This window comes from Oratosquilla oratoria, chromosome 31, assembly GCF_046742065.1.
Source record: "Oratosquilla oratoria isolate Oo_2021 chromosome 31, ASM4674206v1, whole genome shotgun sequence".
In the NCBI taxonomy this organism is placed as follows: Eukaryota; Metazoa; Arthropoda; class Malacostraca; order Stomatopoda; family Squillidae; genus Oratosquilla; species Oratosquilla oratoria.
Window position 1 is genome coordinate 43,307,032 of NC_134807.1, and position 21,610 is coordinate 43,328,641.

The 21,610-nt window shown below is 39.7% G+C and overlaps 1 protein-coding gene across 2 annotated transcripts in view; it reads left to right on the top strand.

Moving 5' to 3' along the window:
- The window catches only part of LOC143041527 (N-acetylglucosamine-1-phosphotransferase subunits alpha/beta-like), a 152,182-nt gene that overhangs the window by 103,885 nt on the left and 26,687 nt on the right, over positions 1-21,610 (top strand). For both annotated transcript variants that reach the window (XM_076213507.1, XM_076213508.1), the window contains exons 13-16: positions 5,346-6,058; positions 17,073-17,225; positions 17,934-18,102; positions 19,063-19,244. In XM_076213507.1, the coding sequence (XP_076069622.1) occupies positions 5,346-6,058; positions 17,073-17,225; positions 17,934-18,102; positions 19,063-19,244 (1,217 nt within the window). The remainder of the gene's footprint in view (positions 1-5,345; positions 6,059-17,072; positions 17,226-17,933; positions 18,103-19,062; positions 19,245-21,610) is intronic.

A 21,610-nucleotide genomic window follows, 5' to 3' on the forward strand; every position in this document is an offset into this window, starting at 1 on the left:
CATCTGTTACCCGCATTATACAAATGTATGAAATGTCCCCCTTAGTCCATTTCAACAAACTGTCCGAAACGTCCTCCTTTTTCTCCTCCAAGTCCCACCCGTCCCCTTCTCACACACCCTCCCCTCTGCCCTTCCACCTACCACCCACCCCTCCCTGATAACCTCTCCCAGTTCCTTCCCCGTTGGCCTATATGTACTCAGAGTGTTTGCCATATGTCTGTACTTGAAAAAGCTGTAACAAGCGAAACGTCGTGCCAATAAAGGTTTCGAGCTCACACGGTGTTGATTCACACAGTCTTGTCGGCTTTTGCCTTTGTGTTTCAACCTTGAAGAAACCTCTTTCCACTCCACCACTATCTGTTCACTTACTAGTATAGCTACCCCTTCTCTCCCTTGTCCTCTCTTCACTCTTGAGACCCTCCCAATTACACTCCCAAACCCAAACTCACCCCTCCCTTTCAACTTTTCACTCAATGCCAATACATTCATCTTTCTTCTCATAAATATACTGCCTATCTCTTCTCTTTTACTCTCATCTGTACCATATCCACACTCATTAACCACTTCCATACGGTGACGCCTACGTAGGCGTCATGAGGAGCAAGTGGGTACGCGATGATGCCGACGTCGGCGTCTTGATTATATTTATTGTAGTCATACCTATGTGACCTCCATTCGCTCTAAATTGGCTTCTTCATATTTTCTATGGTTATCAAAATTCACGGGTGAAAGAGAATGAATGATTGAGCACTGACTTTATTTTTTATAATGCGATTATTATGACGCAACATCGCACGTCAGGCAGCTAATGCTGCCAGACATGCGATGTGCCCCGGAGTGAAGAGGTTAAAAGACTTTTTAGGGTTCTGGTTGCAAAACTCCTCCCAGACCCTTTTATGCCTTTGCTTTTTTTAGGAATGTCTCCATTGGAGCTACAGAGAGAAGAATAAAGAACTTATAAGGGAGGTACCCAAAGTCAAAAGGCATAATTCCACTCTCATCCATTTCATCCCCATGCACTGCACTCCCATTCACCACAACTCCCTCCCACTCTCATTTCTTGGCTCCTCATGGATGATGGGTCTTCCCTACATCTCACCCATTGCCCAGGGTCAGAAGCAATGCAGCAAGACATAGCACATCCACAGCAAGGCTGCTTCATTTGATCTGCAACCCCCCCTCTCCATTCCCTCATGCAGTAAAAAAGAAGATTGGAAGAAATCCCTTTGGGCTGCATCAAAATATTATTCACACTTAACCACTCCTTAACCCCCCATCCCCTACCCAGTCCCTTCCATGTATCATAGCATCATCCATATGTAACTATTCTCCACTCACCCCTGTCTTGTGTTTTCTCCCCTTTTCCTCAACAGACATGCCCCTCTCTCTTAACATCACTTTTACCCTGCCCATCCAGAGAGGCGAGTAAATGCCTTGGTGGATTAAAGAGTGTAATGAGGAATAGACATTTGGGAATGGATGCTAAGAGGAGACTGTATGAAGGAGTGATTGTGCCAACAGCACTGTATGGGGCAGAAACATGGAACATAAGAGAAGAAGAGAGAAGGAGTTTGAATGTGTTTGAGATGAGGTGTCTGAGAAGTATGATGGGGGTTACTATGCTAGATAGAGTGAGAAATGAGGTGAGGAGGAGAACGGGGATGGAAAGGGAGCTGGGAGATAGGGTTGATGAAAGAATATTAGGATGGTTTGGACACATGGAAAGAATGAGTGAAGAAAGACTAGTAAAAGAGGTGTGGAAGCCAGATGTGGAGGGAGTGAACATGAGGGGGCGTCCTAGGATGAGGTGGATGGATGGGGTGAAGGGGGCTTTGGGGAAGAGGGGAATGTCTGTTGAGGAAGGACGGGAGAGGACAGAAGACGGGTGAATGGAGAACGGTTGTATATGGATGATGTTGGGATAGCATGAGGTGAAATGGGCGGGTGGATGGGGGGTGAGGTAGTATGTGTGAGCAAAATTTGACGCAGCCCGAAGGGATTTCTCCCCGTCCTCTCATTTTATGTAATGGGGGGACGGAGAGGGGGGTCGCCGATTTAATGAAGCGGCCTTGCTGTGGATGTGCTATGTCTTGCGACACTGCTTCTGACCCAGGGCAGTGGACAAGGTGCAGAGATGACCCGTCATTCAGGAGGTGCTAAGATGGGAGGGAGGGTGGAGGGGTGTGGAGTGTATTCAGGGATGGAATGGGTGGAAATGATTTTATGCCTTTTTCTTTTTGGCTACCCCCCTTGTAAGGGGGAAAAAGCCTTGGTATATGTATGTATGTATCCATTTCATCCTCAGTTGCCCCCTCCTGTTCACTCCATCCACCTCTGCCTTACACATTTCTTTCACTAATCTCTCTACACTCATTCTTTCCTCGTGTCCAAACCATCCCAATACACTTTCATCCATCCAATCCCCCAACTCTTTTTCCACCCCCACTCTCCTCACCACCTCATTCCTCACCCTGTCCAATCTAGTAACCCCCTACAATACTTCTGAGACATTTCATCTCACATGCATTTAAATTTTTCCCTTCTTTTGTTCCATGTTTCTGCCCCATACAGTGTTGTCAGCACAGTCACCCCTTCATACAATCTCCTCTTAGCATCCATTCTCAAATGTCTATTTCTCATTACACTTTTTAATCCCCTAAGGTGTTTACTTGCTTGTCCCAGTCAACATTCTACCTCCACCTCCATTCTTCCCTTTCCCTCCACATGTGCCCCCAGGTATCTAAAGCTATCCACTTCCTCTAGCCTCTCTCCCTTAATGCTCCCAATTTGTTGCCATCTTCTCACCTTGTACATCTCATCACCTTACATTTACCCATATTTACTTTTAACTTCCCCCTTTTGTACACCTTCCCAAACTCCGTCACTAACTTCCTTAATCCCTCCTCTAATCTTCCTACAAGCAGTGTCATCAAATAATTGGTTTATCTCCCATTTTTCTCCATTTTCTTTAACCATCTCCAATCCCTGAACCATCACCCTTGCATTTACCTCTTGCACCACCCCATCCATATACACAATGAACAACCAAGGCAACATGCCACATCCCTGGCAAAGCCCACCTTCACCTCAAACAACTCTCTCCGTTTCTAATTCTAACACAGGCTCTACTACTCTCATAAAAACTCTTAACTACTCTTGTAAGCTTTCCTCCTATCCCATATATATGCAAAACCTCCCACAGTGCCTTCCTGTCTACCCTGTCATAAACCTTTTCCAAATCCATAAAGACCCAAAAAGCATCCTTACCCTTTGCTAAACCTTTCTTACATATCTGCCTTACCACATAAATCTGATCCATGCAATCTCTATCTTTCCTAAACCCACACTGTTCCTCACTAATTATTCCTTATGTTCCTTTCCTAATCCTCTCAATCAAAACCCTCCCATAAGCCTTCCCAACTACACTCAACAAACTGATCCCTCTGAAACTACTGCACTCACATTTGCCCCCTTTTCCCTTGTAAAGCAGAACTATATGTTGCGGCTGAAGTCATCCTGATGGGGTAATACAGGCATACAATAGAGGGGGTGATGAACACAACCGGCTGCTGGATGATGTTTGTATATTTCTCAGTCTCCGAATGAACAGCGCCACACACGGCATTATTGGGTATTACATACATACATATACATATACCAAGGCTTTTTTCCCCTTTACCAGGGGGGTAGCCAAAAAGGACACGGCACAAAAACATTCCCACCCATTTCATCCCCGAAAACACTCCAGACCCCTCCACCCTCCCTCCCATCTTAGCACCTCCTAGATGACGGGTCATCCCTGCACCCTGTCCACTGCCCTGGGTCAGAAGCAGTGTCGCAGGACACAGCACATCCACAGCAAGGCCGCTTCATTAAATCGGCGACCCCCCCCTCTCCGTCCCCCCATATAAAGGAGAGGACGGGGAGAAATCCCTTCGGGCTGCGTCAAAAATTTTTGCTCACACACACTACCTCACCCCCATTCCCCCGTCCAATCCACCTCATGCAATACCTTATTGGGTATTAACCAAAAAAAAAAAAATGAAGTCTATGATGCATACAGTTACACATCCAAAATGTACATAATATTTTCTACACCATAACAAAATAATTACAAACTCCATAAACAAAATACGAACACATTTCTTTTTATAACTGAACACTGATACAAGTGATGAAAGTTTGTCATCCTCAACACTATACAGGTACTCCTCCAGTCCTCCAGCACTTTACCCTCTTGTAGACAAACATTAAACAATTTCACCAGCCAGTATACTATCATTGTACCTCCCTTTTTTAGACACTCCACATGACACCCATCAAAAGCAGGTGCCTTGCCTGCTCTCATCATTTTAGTAACTGCTTTCACCCCATCTTTTCTTATTTTTCCCCCATTTTCCTCATTCATCACTGTCATTTTCTTGGTGCCTCCCACTGCAGTCACCTTTCCCTCCCTATCTTCCTTCATATTTAGCAACTCCTTAAAATAACCTGCCCATCTTCCTCTTACTGTTGCCTCTTCCGTTATCATCTCTTCATGTGTGCATATATAGAGCCAAAATTCAATTGTTGTTGTTGTTGTTTTATTATCCCCTAGACTGTCTTGGCCAAGCAGTCCCATCTCTTTGAGGAATGCCACAATTGGAACAGGGTTTTTCCAGAAATCCCTTATAGAGTGTATTTTGTTGCTGGCGTCCATGACTGTACAAAGCAGTCTTCTATAAAGTGTTGTATATTATGGGGTGAAGTGTTGCATCCTGGACAGTTATTTGTGATGCAGTCATCCAGCCTTTCCTGGTAGCTTAGAAGAGCTGAATGGTGGCTGCACCAGTCTGGCCAGGTGGACTTTGTCCTTTTGAGGGAGAGGATTAAAAGGGATGGCTATCAGGGTCTGGGATACAGCAGTATATTGTCTTTCATTTTGTTGATGGAGCAGTGAGAGATATGATTATAGGTATGCTTCTGGAGGTTGATGTCTGGTGGTTGTGGAAGAAGAGAAGAAAGTATTTGGGAGTGATATAGGTATTTGGGTGTTGGTCTTGGTGTGGCAGTATTTATGTCATAAGACTACCTCCCCACCACCACCACCAAACAGCCACAAGAAATCCCCTGCTACCTGCTCTGCAGCTGCCTCCAATCCCCAAATTTAATTTTTGTATATGGTCTTGTTACACAGATGTTGCCTCTTCTCTAACATATAACTGGTATAGTTACACTAATAGTAACTAATAAGTGATATTTACAAGTTGATTGTGATTATTAAAAAAATATATGAATAGTTTTTGTAATTGCCTCTTCTTGATTGTTGTTTTGGTACCTTATGATTTTTTATTTTATCTCCACAGAAATATAAGTTGATCATCAACTTTGATACCCATCAAGTGGAAAAGATTAGTAACGTAACAAATATGGATTTAGTAGGAGAGAACTTTACTTTTGCTCAAGTGAATCCAAAGGTGATAAAAGAAGAAGGGGTTCCACAGAGACCTGAAAGTACAGAAGAATATCATCATGTTAATTTCTATCTCTCAGGAATGCCAAGTGATGTGTTAGAGAAAGCAAGAGATTTAGAATCTCAGTTTTTGGCAAAAATTTTAACTCTGAAAGGATTTAAAAGGAAAAGGTCAGAGCTTGTTCAAAAGGTCTTGAAAAATGAGCCTCAGAAAAAACTTGTGTTTTATGATAATGAATCTTGGATACCGGTTCGTACAAATGGTTCTGAACATATTGGTAACATAAGCCTTTTGCACTCCCGAAATCTTCTGGAGGTAAAACTTGAAAAATCAAAATTGGAGGACTATTCATATGGAAATTATATCAGTGACTATAGCATGGAAGGTAGTGATAGTTTAAAGAAACAGGAAGATTTACAGTCTTTGAGCAAGGAGGATTATGCAGTTCCACATTATGGACAACGACGTTTACTGGACATGTTTGGAGAATCTTTACTGCATGTCAACCGTCTCTACAACCTAGAATTTGGTTACCAAGCCAGACGGGTGCCAGCCCACATGCCTCATATGATCAACCGTAAGATCATGACAACACTTCAGAAAAAGTAAGAGCAAAGTTAAATTACAGATCTTAAACCAAAGATAGTATTATCAGTATTATTATTATTTGAATGTATGTTGAGGAAGGATGGGAGAAGATAGAAGACAGGGGTGAATGGAGAATGGTTGTGTATGGATGATGTTGTGATGCATGAGGTGGAATGGGTGGGGGGATGGAGGGTGAGGTAGTATGTGTAAGAAAAATTTGACGCAGCCCTAAGAGATTTCTCCCTGTCTTCTCCTTTTCTGCATGAGGGGACAGAGAGGGGGGGTCGCCAATTTAATGAAGCAGCCTTGCTGTGGATGTGCTGTATCTTGTGACACTGCCTCTGACCCTGGGCAGTGGACAAGATGCAGGGATGACCCGTCATCCAGGAGGTGCCAAGATAAGAGGGAGGGTGGAGGGGAGTGGAGTGTATTAGGGATGGAGTGGGTGGGAATGGTTTTTATGCCTTTTTCTTTTAGGCTACCTCCCTTGTAAGGGGGAAAAAAAGCCTTTGGTATATGTATGTATGTATGTATTATTATTGGGGCAGAAACTTGGAACATAAGAGAAGAGGAGTTTGAATATGTTTGAGATAAGGTGCTTAATAAGTATGAAAGGGGTTATTAGGCTGGATAGAGTGAGAAACGAGGAGGTGAGGAGGAGAACTGGGGTGGAAAAGGAGTTCAGAGATAGGGTTGATGAAAGAGTATTGGGATGGTTTGGACACATGGAAAGAATAAATGAAAAAAGATTAGTAAAAGAGGTGTGGAAGGAGTGAACATGAGGGGGCAATCAAGGATGAGATGGATGGTTGGGGTAAAAGGGGTATTGGGAAAGAGGGGAATGTCTATTGAGGAAGGATGGGAGAAGACAGAAGATGGGGGTAAATAGAGAATGTTTGTGTATGGATGATGAAGTGATGCATGAAAGGGAGTGAGGGAATATGTGTGAAAAAATAAATTGACCCAGCCCGTCTCCTCTTATTCTGCATGATGGGACGGAGAGGGAGGATCGCTAATTTAATGAAGAGGCCTTGCTGTGGATGTGCTGTGTCTTGCAATATTGCCTCTGACCCAGGGCAGTGGGTGAGATACAGGGATGACCCGTCATCCTGGAGGAGCCAAGATAAGAGGGAGGAAGTAGGGTGAATGGGAGTGGAGTATGTGAGGATGGAATAGATGAGAGTGGATTTTATGTCTTTGTTTTTTGGCTACCTCCCTTGTTAGGAGGAAAGAGCCTTTGGTATATGTATGTAGATTGAGAGAAGCAAGTAAATGTCTTGGAGGATTAAAAAGTGTAATGAGAAATAGACATTTGGAAATGGATGCTATGAGGAGATTGTATGAAGTAGTGATTGTGCTGACAGCACTGTATGGGGCAGAAACGTGGAACATAAGAGAGGAGGAGTTTTAATGTGTTTGAGATGAGGTGCCTGAGAAGTATGATAAAATGAGAAATGAGGAGTTGAGGAGAAGAATGGGGGTGGAAAAGGAGTTGGGAGATAGGGTTGATGAAAGAGTATTGGGAAGGTTTGGACATATGGAAAGAATGAGTGAAGAAAGATTAGTAAAAGAGGTGTGGAAGGCAGAGGTTGAAGGATTGAACATGAGGGGGCGACCAATGATGAGATGGATGGGTGGATGAGGTAAAAGGGCCATTGGGAAAGAGGGGAATGTCTATTGAGGAAGGACGGGAGAGGAGAGAAGATAGGGGTGAATGGAGAATGGTTGTGTATGGATGATGCTGTGATGCATAAGGGGGAGTGGGTGGGGGATGGGGGTGAGGGAGGATGTATGAAAAATAAATTGATACAGCCCAAAGAGATTTCTCCCCATCTTCTTCATTTCTGCATGAGGGAACAGAAAAGGAGGGTTGCCAATTTAATGAAGCGACCTTCCTGTGGATGTGCTGTGTCTTGCAACACTGCTTCTGACCCAGGGTAGTGGACGAGATGCAGGGATGACCCATCATCCTGGAGGGGCCAAGAAAAGAGGGAGGGAGGGGGGTAGAGTATGTGAGGATTGAATGGGTGGAAGTGGATTTTATGCCTTTGTTTTTTGGTTACCTCCCTTGTAAGGGGGAAAAAGACTTTGGTATATGTATGTATGTATTATTATTTTATTTATTTCATCCCCACTTCTTTGAATATGTATTTCCATTTTCACCTCTGTCCCCAGTGGCACAGGGATGAAAGAATAGAGCCAGTTTTCCCACTAGGGTCGTAAAAGGCAGCTAAAACAAGATGGAGCAATAGGTCCAGGCATTCTGCTCTCTGTAACCATAAGGGATACATTACTATGAGAAGTCAAGGTATAAGAGGGTCTGGGAAGAGTTTTCCCTAAGGTTTGAGTGAGTAGAAGGAAAGAGATAGACATTATGGTTGTGAAAAGGAAGATAGATGTGGCTTCTGAAAAGTGGCTAATGAAATTTAACACAAGTAAATGCAAGGTAATGCACATAGGTAAAAATAACAGTAAGTACGATTACAAGTTATTTGGAAATTTGTTAACAAAAGTGGATAGTGAAAAAGATCTCAGCGTAATTATCAGTAATGACCTCAAATCATCCATGCAGTGTATATCAGCCTCTGAGAAAGCAAATAAGATTCTGGGACTGATTGCGCCATCTTTTGATTTCAAAAGTCCATCACTCATTAACAAGCTATATAAATCGTTAATTCGTCCACATTTGGAATATGCTGTTTCCGTATGGTCACCGAATCTCATTAAAGACATTGACAGACTGGAAAAAGTACAACGGCAAGCCACAAAACTGATTCCAAATATCAAAAATATATCATACGAAAATTGACTAAAACACATGAATCTGTTTTCCCTAAAAAAGCGTAGACTCAGAGGTGACTTGATATAGGTCTTTAAGATTTTAAAGGGAATTGACATCAAAAGTGACAAAATTTTCACATTGAATGAGAATCAGACAAGAAACAATGGTCTCAAACTGTCCGGAAATAGATTAAATTTGGAAGTGGGTAGAAACAACTTTGCCAACCGTGTAGTTAATGAATGGAATAAACTTCCTGCACAGGTAGTGCAAAGTAGTTCAGTTCGAAGCTTTAAGAATCATTTAGATAAATACTTAAGTAAGATGCTGTAATGATTATAATTTATCTTATATTATTTGTTTTTGTTTTGTTATCTTTTGTCTGTCTGATATTCATTTATTATTAGTTATATGTCAATTTATTATTATTTACTATTTACCTGTTTGTTTATTATTTAACTATACCTATGCATTTATTTATGTATTTTATTTGTTATTTACATTATTATAGTTTTTATTTAATATTTTATTATTAATATGATTTTTTTTTTCGCATCCGACCTAGATATGGATCAAAAGGTCTCCTGTCGGTATGCTCCGCCTTTGTAATCCTTTGTAATGTGTAGGCATAAAGTGAAACTAAGTTGAAAGGGAGGGGAGATTTTGAGTTTTGGAGTGTAGTGGGGAGGGTGGCTGGAGTGAGGAGAGGACAAGGGAGGGAAGGGTTGGCTCTACTATTAAGTGAGGAGATAGGTAAATGTGTGGTGGAGTAGAAGATTTCTTCAAGGTTGATATGGATGAAGATGAAGCTGGGAAGGGGGATGTTGGTCTTTGTAAGCACGTATGGACCTGGTAGCAAGAAGAGTGTAGAGGAAAGGGAGGCTTTTTGGATAGATTTAAATGAGTGCTTAGAGAGTTTTGGGAGGAATGTCATTGTAGTGATATTGGGAAATCTCATTGCTACAGTAGGGATGAACCAATAGACAGAGTGGTTTGGAAGTTTGGAGTGCCAGGTAAAATTCATAGTGGAGAGTTGATGAAGGAGATGTGTTTGGAGAGTTGATGATAGCTAATACAATATGAGTCAAATATTTGAATGCATATTAGCTGCCTGACATACAATGATACATCATAATACACACATTATAAAATATAAAGTTACAGCTGTTAGACTTGTTCTCTTTCACACGGAATGTTTGTACATACATATACCAAGACTTTTTCCCCCTTACAATGGAGGTAGCCAAAAAGGAAAAGGCATAAAATCATTCCCACCCATTCCATCCCTGAATACATTCCACACACCTCCACCCTCCCTCTCATCTTAGCAACTCCTGGATGACAGGTCATCCCTGCACCTTGTCCACTGCCCTGGGTCAGAAGCAGTGTCGCAAGACACAGCACATCCACAGCAAGGCCGCTTCATTAAATCGGCGACCCCCCCTCTCCGTCCCCCCATGCATAAAAGGAGAAGACAGGGAGAAATCCCTTCGGGCTGCGTCAAATTTTGCTCACACATACTACCCATCCCCCCTCCCATTCCACCTCATGCATCACAACATCATCCATAGACAACCATTCTCCATTCACCCCTGTCTTCTGTCCTCTTCCATCCTTCCTCAACAGACATTCCCCTCTTCCCCAAAGCCCCCTTCACCCCATCCATCCACCTCATCCTAGGACGTCCCCTCATGTTCACTCCCTCCACATCTGCCTTCCATACCTCTTTTACTAGTCTTTCTTCACTCATTCTTTCCATGTGTCCAAATCATCCTAATACTCTTTCATCAACCCTATCTCCCAACTCCCTTTCCACCCCCGTTCTCCTCCTCACCTCCTCATTTCTCACTCTATCTAGCCTAGTAACCCCCATCATACTTCTCAGACACCTCATCTCAAACACATTCAAACTCCTTCTCTCTTCCTCTCTTATGTTCCATGTTTCTGCCTCATACAGTGCTGTTGGCACAATCATGCCTTCATACAGTCTCCTCTTAGCATCCATTCCCAAATGTCTATTCCTCGTTACACTTTTTAATCCACCAAAGCATTTACTCGCTTCTTTCAATCTACATTCTACCTCCACTCCGCCTTTTCCTGCCACATTTGCACCCAAGTATCTAAAACTATCCACTTCCTCCAGTCGCTCTAAAAGTTATCAAGCTTGTTCACAGAATAAGAGGGTCACTCGGTTGCAACCACAAAATAAATATAACCAGGAAACTGATGCTGGAATCCTCATATACTCACTCATGCCTAATGACATCTATGTAGGCATCATTGTATTCAAGGGGTTAAGGAAAAGGTCAAACATAAACAAATATGGGAAAGGGTGGTGGATGGAAGGGTAGTTGATAAGACATTAATAAATTATGTAGTGGTATCCAGGAGTTTTGAATAACCATGTTCTTAGTGGAGATATTGAAGGAATGTCAGGTCATTTTTGGTGGAAGGTAAGTTGGGAGTGGAGGATAGATGGAAAAAAGAAAAGGGCAGAAGGTAGGGAGATGCCTAGAGTAAATGAGAAAGAAAAGGAACAGGAAAACAAGAAGCTGAGAGAATATGGGAGGTGGTGAAGGATAGAGTAAAGGTAAGAGTGGAAGAGGAATAGGGGTGTTTCAAGGAGGGAGTGACAAGGTGTGCATAGTGGTATGTGGAACAAGGAAGATGAAAGGGAATAGAAGGAAGGGTACTGAGTGGTGGGACGATGAAGTGAAGAAGGTTCTAGAAAAGAAGAAGTGAGCATTCAGGGACTGGTTGCAAAGTAGGATGAGAGAGACATATGAGAGGTACAAAGAAAAAAAAATGTAAGATAAAGGAAGCAAAAGGAGGGCAAATGTATAATGGGGAGGAGTATGACAGAAAATTTGAAAGCGGTAAAAATATGTTTTGGAAGGAAGTTCAGAGAGTAAGAGGATTCAAGTCAAGTAGAAAACAAAAGGTAAAAGGCACAGATGGAGATGTTAACAAAAGAGGAGGCAGTGAGGGGAAGATGGGCAGTGCTTTAGAGAGCTGTTAAATGTGGAGGAGGATAGGTAGGAATTGGTGGTAGCAGTGGAAGGTGCTGAAAAAATTATAGTGATGGGAGAGGAGAATGGAGGAGAAATAAGAGAAGATGTGGTGCTAGTAGTTTTAAAAATTATGAGAGCAATTAAGGCACCTGGGTTACATGGGTGTCATGCTGTCTGAAGAAGGGAGGTATGATAATAGTGGACTAGCTAGTGAGGTTGTTTAATGTGTGTCTAAAGGAGTGTAGAGTGCTGGAGGACTGAAGGAGTGCCTGTATAGTTCTACTTTACAAGGGAAAGTGGGATGAATATGAGTGCAGTAGTTTCATAGGGATCAGTTTGTGGAGTCTAGTTGGGAAGGCTTATGGGAGGGTTTTGAGAGGATGAGGAAAGGAACAGAGGGAATAATTGGTGAGGAACAATGTGGGCTTGGGAAAGGTAGGGGTTGCATGGATCAGATTTTTGCAGTAAGGCAGATATATGAGAAAGCTTTAGCAAAAGGTAAGGATGCTTTTTGGGCCTTTAGATTTGGAAGACAGTAAGGCACTGGGGGAAGTTTTGCATATATATAGGATTGGGGGAAAGCTATTCAGGGCAATCAAGATTTTTTACTAGAGTAATAAAGCCTGTGTTAGAATTAGAAATGAAGAGAGTGAGTTGTTTGAGTTAAAGGCGGGGCTGTGTAGGGGATGTGTCATGTTGCCATGGGTGTTCAATGTGTACATGGATGGAGTGGTGCAGGAGGTGAATGTGATGGTAATGGGCAGGGGATGGGAGATGGTTAAAGAAAATGGAGAAAAGTGGGCTGTGAGCCAGTTTTTGTTTGCTGATGACACTGTGTTACAGGGTCAGAGGGTGGATTAAAAGGAGTTAGTGACAGAATTTGGAAAGGCATGCAGTAGGAGAAATTTGAAGATAAATGTGGATAAAAGTAAGGTGATAAGATGTGTAAAGGGAGGGGATGGCAGTGAGTTGGAAGTAAGTCTAAAAGAAGAGAGGCTGGAGGAAGTGGATAGCTTTAGGTATTTACCAAGTTGTATTTTGTGGGAGAAGAGCTATGCTCATAATGACCTGCAGTTGTATCCTTCCACATCCGGTTCTTTCTTAAAATCATGTATAGTTTTAGCACTCACGGTTTTCTCTTTCAATTTGTTCCATATATTTATTACTCTGTGTGGAAAGCTGTTTTTTTTTTTTTTTGTTTTTTTTAGATCTCTTCTGTAACTGTCTTAAGTTTCTTCTCGTGTCCTCTTGTATTTCTTCCATTTAAGTGTAGGTCATCCCTATCAAGGATTTCCATCCTTTTCATAAATATGTAGATGGTTATCAAATCACCTCTTTCTCTTCTTTGTTCCAGAGTTGATAAGTTTAGTTTGTGTAATATTTGTTCATATGTCAACTTACTAAATGTTGGTGCCATCTTTGTCATTGCTCTAATTTTTTTTTTTTTTTTTCAATAGGTGTCCATAGTGACACTGCATATTCTAATTTAGGTCTTACCATTGTAACTAGTATCCTCCTCACCATTTCCTCATCCATGTAGTCAAAGACTACTTTCATTGATCTTATTAAATTGTAAGTTTCTCCAACTATTTTGTTTACATGTTTGTCTGGTGTCCTAGGTCTCTTTCTGAGTTTACTTTTGTAACTTTCTTTGTATCAATTTTGTATTGACCCAATATTCTATTTTTGCTTTTTCCAAATTCCATTATACTACATTTCTTAATGTTGAAATTCACTTCATTCTTTATACTCCATTTCCAGACTGTCCAGGTCTTCTTGAAAAGATTTGCAATCTTCTTCTGTACTTACTCTCTTCAATAGTTTTGCATCATCTGCAAAGAAGTTCATATAACATTCGATGCCTTCATCCATGTGATTTATATAAACAGCGTACATTATCAGAGCCAGTACAGAGCCTTGGGGAACTCTGCTTATCATATTTACCCAATTTGAGTTCTTTTCTCTAAGTACCACTCTCATTTTTCTTCTGTTCAAGAAGTCTTTCATCCATTCCAATAATTTTCCTTGTATTCCATCTATTGTTTCAATTTTTCTTAGTAGCTTTTTGTGTGGTACTTTGTCAAAAGCCTTTTTTAAGTCCAAAAAGGCACAGTCTGCCCAACCATCTCTTTCTTGTATTGTTTCTATTAATCTAGAGTAAAAGCATATTAAGTTTGTAGTACATGATCTTCCACTTCTAAATGCAAATTGTTTGTGGTTTAATATGTTGTTCTCTTCCAAGTGTTTAGTCCATTTATTTTTAATAAATTTCACATATTTTTGCAATTGTGCTTGTAAGGGATACTGGTCTATAGTTTGTTGGATTTTCTTTATCTCCTCCCTTGTATAATGGTACAGTATTTGCATTTTTCCAATCTTGTGGTACTTTTTCTTCTTTGAGTGAGAAGTCACTGATCTTGTGTATTTTATCTGTGAGTTCATCTATACATTGTTTTAATATCCAGTTCACTATTCCGTCTGGCCCATATGACTTTCTGACATCAAGTTTATTTGGTCCCTTATTTCTTTCTGTGTCACCATTATTTCTTTCATTTTGGCGGATCCTTCTTGCTGTCCTTCATCCCACATTTGTGAGCTTTCAATTGTAAATACAGACCTAAAGTGTCTGGTCATTACTTCAGCCATTTCTACATCTTCTATGTATTCTTTGTTTCCCTCACGCAGTTTCACTATTTCATGTTTGTCTTTTAGTTTATCATTTACATATCCGTAAAATAGTTTAGGTTGGTCTTTGCATTTGTCTATTATATCTTTTCCATAGTTTCTTTTTCCTCTCTGCATATGTCTACATATTCATTTCTCAGTTTGATGTATGTTTGCTATTTGGTCACTTTTTTGTCTTTTTTCCATCTTTTCCAGGCTTTCTATCTCCCATCTTTAGCATTGGTATACTTTTTATTATACCAATACTTTATGTACACCCTTTTTTGTTTCTACTTAGGTACATGTTTATATGTTCCCTCCTTATATAATTCTTTAAGAATGTTCCATTTTTCTTCCATCTTTGTCTCATCATTTGCAAATTTTTCCCAACTAGCATTTTGAAAAAAATTTCTAAGTTTTACAAAATCAGTTTTGTTGTACATTAATCTTCCTTCTCTATGTTTCTAGTTTCTTCTCACAATATTTTGTTCCTTCAGCTCAAACTCTATTAGTATGTGGTCTCTCCTCCCAATTGGTGTCTTATAATTTATTTCTTCTACAATTTCAGGCTCAGAAGTGAAGAACAAGTCACAAGTCTAGTCTCGATGGTTCTTCATTGTGTCTATATCTAGTGTTTTCTTTGACCCATTGAGTCAATGTATAATCAATGGTCAGATCCAGTAGGACATTGCCCCAGTGTTCCTCTCCACCTTTTATCGTCAATTCTTCCTAATTTATTTCCTCTGTGTTAAAGACACCCATAATTACTATGTTTTCTCCATATTTCAGTGTCTCTGTTAATTCATTCTTTGTGTCTTCCAGTAATTTTGAGTGTTTGCTGTCAGATCAAGTCTTTGTTTTTGGGGAACATATACAATTATAACCTTTCTGCTTTTCATACTCCAATTTTTTACTTTAATTGTGATCAATTCCACATTTTCCTTACCTTTTGCTGCCTTTTACATTTAGGCCCTTTCTAGTCAATAACATGACTCCTCCCCCTTGTTTGCACATTCTCTTTTTCAACCACAAGTTGTATAAACCTTGTCCCACCGTACTTGATTGTATAGGACCTTTCAGTTTTGTCTCTACAATTCCCATTATGTCCGGTTTCTCTATTGACAAATAGTCATTTAATTCATTCCAGAAATAATACCATCCATATTTGTATACACCACTTTTAATTTTTTCCTTTCTTCTTGTTTTTAGTTTATGTTTCTATTTTTCTGATGTACCATTTTCTCAGTCTCAGCTCCAGCACTCTAAAAAAAAAAAAAAAAAATTTCAGTCACTGTTCTTTTCATGCTTTTTTCCTTAGCTTCACTTCTCAGTGCCCTATCTTTCTCTATTTCCTCTTCATTCATTTCCTTTTTTATCCACACATTTTTGTATTTTTCACTGTTTGCTATTTTTGCCGCTTTTGATAGTATTTCTTCCACTATCATTTGAGTTCTTAGTTTTATTTTCATTGGCCTGTAGTTTTTTCTTTTGAGTATGTACCCATCCTATGCACATCATTGATTTCCTTTTCCATATTTTGTCCCTCGTCCTGAACCACTTTCAGTATCTCCTTCACATTTGGCAGGAAATGGAGCAGAAATGGAGATAAATTGTAGACTGAGAGAACCAAGTAAAGGCCTTGGGGGATTAAAAAGTGTCATGAGGAATAGGCATTTGGGAATGGATGCAAAGAGATTATATGAAGGGGTGATTATGCCAATGGTATTCTATGGAGCCAAGACTTGGAATTTAAGAGAGGCAGAGAAGAAAAGTTCAAGTGTGTTTGAGATGAAATATCTGAGAAGTATGGTAGGCATGACAAGGTTGGATATAGAAATGAGGAGAGTGGGGGTGGAAAAGGATATGGTTGATGAAAGAGTATTGTGATGGTTTGGACATATGGAAAGAATGAGTGATGAAAGATTAATATAAGAAGTGTGTAAGGCAGAGATGGATGGAGTAAACCTGAGGGGATAACTGAGGATGAGATGGATGGATGGGGTGAAAGGGGGCATTGAGAAAGAGGGAAATGTCTGTTGAGCAGGGAAGGGAGAAGACAGGAGATAAGGGTGATTGGAGAATGGCTGTGTATAGATGATACTGTGATGCAAAGAAGGAAGGGGATGGGGGTAGGGAGTGGTTATGTGTGAATGATATTTTGATGCAGCCCAAAGGGATTTTTGACTATCTTTATTTTTTCTGTATGAAGGGATAGAAAGGGCAGGATTGCTGATTAAGTGAAGCGGCCTTGCTATGCACTGTGTCTTGCTTTAATGGTTATGACCCAGGTCAGTGGGTGGGATATAGGGATGGTCCGCCTTCCATGAGAAGCTTAGATGAGAGTGAGGAAAGGTGGTGGATGGGATTGAAATGGGTGGGAGTGGGTATATAACTTTTGACTTGGCTACTTCCTTCGTAAGGGGGGGAAAAGCCATTGATACATATATATATATATATATATATATATATATACATATATATATATATATATGTATATATATATATTATGCATTGAAAATTTTTGTAATAAAGATCAAACAACTCTGTCATTAAATGTATACATTACTTCTCTTGCAGATTCCATCATCAATTTGAAATGACCTCATCCCATAAGATTAGACATGGTAATGACATGCAGTTCTCCTTCTCTTATTTCTACTTCCTAATGAGTACAAAACTGATACGTACCTATGAAGCTATCTTTGACCTCTATGATACTGATGAATCAGGGTAAGTTATTAACAGGATTAGACAGTGTTGAGAAAACAAAAATTTTCATATATATACATTAAATGGATAAGTTTAAAAGATGATATAGCCTAAGTTAAAACCATAAGCAAATTCAAAACTATTAATAGTCTTGCTGCATTGCTTTTGACCTGGGTAATAGACAGGAGACAGGGATGACCATTCATCAATAGGGAGTTAAGATGAGAGAGAAACAGATGGGTGGTGGATGAGAGTGGAATGGGTGAGAGTGGGTTTGTGCCTTGGTCAACTACTCCCTCATAAAGTGGAAGAGGCTCCTGGTATATAGCTAGAAAGCTAGGTATGAAGAGAGAGAGAGAGTTGAGACTCCATAAGTATACTTCCTGTATGTTACAACTATAATAGTCAGGTAGACAAAAACCTATGGAGAGGACCCTCTGTTAGAGGACTTAGGAAATAGTAAACAGTGAGTATTATAGAGTGCTATAATAGATATTAGAAATAAAATTAGCATATGTTGTCGTAATGATGATATATTCAAGTCTTTTGTACATAGAACATGGTCCAACTGTGAAGATCTCCTTTCCAGATAAGTTTCAATTGGAATCTTGGTAGATTTAATTGTTTTAGTGTATGAAAAATAGTAAGGCTGAATACTCAACCCAGTTATAGAATTTTTTATTTTATTTTATAGAACTATTGTTCAGAAATGTATTTATTTCTTCCCAGAACCTGGTCTGACCGAGAGATTCGCACCTTTCTTGCTCAAGCTTATGACCTTCCCCTACACTTTGATTATGTGCAAAGACTTCACACAGCAATCCGTAACTGCTCCACATTTCAAGACTTTCCTCCTGTACCGACCCCATTATATGAGAGATATGTTGATTCTAACTTGGTGAGTGCTTATAGTTTGAGGCCAAAGATTTCATGTAGCTAAGATGTATGACTATTAAGCTGTACTGTGTTGAAATTATGTAGATATATCCACTGTACTAGGGTGGTGTAAACTAACTTTGGCTGCCGGGCCCTGTTGTGGAAGTGCTCTACCTTACTATATTGCCCTTGACCCAAGTTGTGAGGCAGGAGACAATGATGACCCTTCATCCACAAGGTGCTGAGATGGAAGTGGTGTTGAATGGGTTTTAATTGTGTATGAAGTGGATGTGTGCTTTGACTGCCACCTCTTTGATATGGGAGAGCTTGGACTATATATACTGGGGTATGCACCCTTTTAAAAAATGTAGGGGCACCTGATAAGTCAGCTTTCTTTTATATTTAGAGACTTCTCTTTTCATAGAGGAATTCTGAACCACTTTTTAAACTGTTATCAACAAGTTTTGCTGCCCATCTTAAATATTTCCATAACATTATAAGGACTCCATTTTTTTTCCCATTCTCTTGTGGCAGAGGGATAAGAAAGCTGCATTTTATTACCATGGATGTTACAAAAGATGAATAAATGGGCTGAATTGAAAGGACTGAGAGTTCCCTTTCTGTATTTTCCTACCTGGTGATTCCATCTTGGGCAATTGGAGTATGTTGTCAGGCCAGTTCTGTGTTGGTACTATTTTAATGTGGAGTGGTGACCTGAACATAAAGCATACTAGTGGTGTTCTTATTTGTCTTAGTAGTAAGTTCTCAGTTCGGTTGATATCTGGTGGAGTTCATAAACTATAGAATTGGGAGGTCTGCTGTGGAGTTTTTTTGTAATATGAATGTGTGTTTTTGTATGCACATGTTGGATGCTTTGAGCAAGTTATTGTAGGTGTTTGAGTAGAATACTATTTGGGTTGTTTATATTGCAGTACCTTGTGTGATTAATTTTCTGTTCTGATTCTCTCGTCAATCTGATCAGCCAACCGTAAGCAAGGAACTTGTGCTTGCCTGTCCATACATCATCAGTCTGATGAAGAAGCAGGAGTCTGTACCACTTTACCAACATTTCTTGGCCTCAGATGCAGTTGTGCACTTCAAGATGATCAGCTCTAATATTTCAACTGTCATACAACAGCTGGATGATGTGCGGAAGAACCCCAAGTAAGTCTTAACCCATATGTTATGTTGATCATGTAATATGTAATCAGTTCTTTAGGGTCTTGAGTAATATCTCTACCATCCCACCTTTCTGCCTCTACCTTCAAGCTCACTTTTACCACTGATATGATTCTAGTATTTCTGGGAAAGTGATAAAGTGCAAACTTCACATGGCTTGTTCAGGAAGGAGTTTAACCACTTCCATATGGTGATGCCTACGTAGGCGTATTGAGGAGCAAGTGGGTACGCGATGATGCCGACGTCGGCGTCTTGATTATATTTATTGTAGTCGCACCTGCGTGACCCTCATTCTCTCTAAACTGGCTTCATCATATTTTCTATGGTTATCAAAATTCACGGGTGAAAGAGAACGAGCGAGGGAGCAGTGACTTTATTTTTTATAATTTGATTATTATGACGCAACATCGCACATCGGGCAGCTAATGCTGCCAGACATGCGATGTGCCCCGGAGTGAAGAGGTTAAGGGACATAGGTGACAGGATTTATAGATATGTTCCTTTTCTAGCCACCAAACAGGTGACAGTTCATTTTCAGCCTATTGCTACTTTGAGGGAACACGGTCCTTGTTCACCGAAAAGTGCTGATGAATGAATGTGGAAACCTAGAGAGTATGTGATAGATGCCAGATAATTAACCTCTTCAATACAAGTCAAATTCTCGCCTGTATCATCGGATGCCTGATGTATGATGATTCTATGATGCATCTCAATACTCACAGTATAAAATGTAAAGTCACTGCTGATTTACTCATTCTCTTTCACTCTGTAATAATACAAAGGATTACAAAGGCGGAGCATGCTGACAGGAGACCTTTTGGTCCATATCTAGGTCGGATGCGGAAAAAAAAATCATATTAATAATAAAACAATAAATAAAAACTATAATAATGTAAATAACAAATGAAATACATAAATGCATAGGTATAGTTGAATAATAAACAAACAGGTAAATAGCAAATAATAATAAATTGACATATAACTAATAATAAATGAAAATCGGACAGACAAATGATAAAAAATAATAATAATAATAATAATAATATAAAATAAATCATAATCATTACAGCATCTTACTTAGGTATTTATCTAAATGATTCTTAAAGCTTCGAACTGAACTACATTGCACTACCTGTGCAGGAAGTTTATTCCATTCATTCACTACACGGTTGGCAAAGTTGTTTCTACCTACTTCCAAATTGAATCTATTTCCGGACAGTTTGAGACCATTGTTTCTTGTCTGATTCTCATTCAATGTGAAAATTTTGTCACTTTTGATGTCAATTCCCTTTAAAATCTTAGACCTGTATCAAGTCACCTCTGAGTCTACGCTTTTTTAGGGAAAACAGATTCATGTGTTTTAGTCGATTTTCGTATGATTTATTTTTGATATTTGGAATCAGTTTTGTGGCTCGCCGTTGTACTTTTTCCAGTCTGTCAATGTCTTTAATGAGATTCAGTGAACATACGGAAACAGCATATTCCAAATGTGGACGAACTAATGATTTATATAGCTTGTTAATGAGTGATGGACTTTTGAAATCAAAAGATCGCGCAATCAGGCCCAGAATCTTATTTGCTTTCTCAGAGGCTGAAATACACTGCTTGGATGATTTGAGGTCGTTACTGATAATAACGCCAAGATCTTTTTCACTATCCACTTTTGTTAACGAATTTCCAAATAACTTGTAATCGTACTTACTGTTATTTTTACCTATGTGCATTACCTTGCATTTACTTGTGTTAAATTTCATTAGCCACTTTTCAGACCATTGCTGTAATTTATCTAAATCTTCTTGAATATCTAATTGGTTTGAGTGATCATTTGCCACTCCGCACAGTTTTGTAACATCAGCAAATTTGGAAACAGTAGATTTTAGTCCATGGTCTATATCATTTATATATACTATGAATAGAAGTGGCCCAAGAACGGTACCCTGAGGAACTCCACTTGCAACACTTTTCCATCCAGAAGTTTTTCCATTTAAAACAACTCTCTGTTTTCGACCATTCAACCAATTACTAGTCCAACCTAATAGGATACTACTTATTCCATGCAAAGCTAATTTAGTAAGTAGTCTTTCGTGTGGGACGGTATCAAAAGCTTTTGCAAAGTCTAGATATATTAAATCTATATTGTTTCTTTTGTCATAATTCGAGATAACTGTTGTACAATGCGAGTAAGTTAGTCACGCAAGAACGTTTCCGTCTGAAACCATGCTGGCTATCATTTATCAAACAGTTACTTTCTACATGATGTTCGATAGCATCTCTGATGATAGTTTCCATTATTTTTCCTACGATTGAAGTCAAACTTATAGGCCTATAGTTATTGGGTTTCTTTTTGTCAC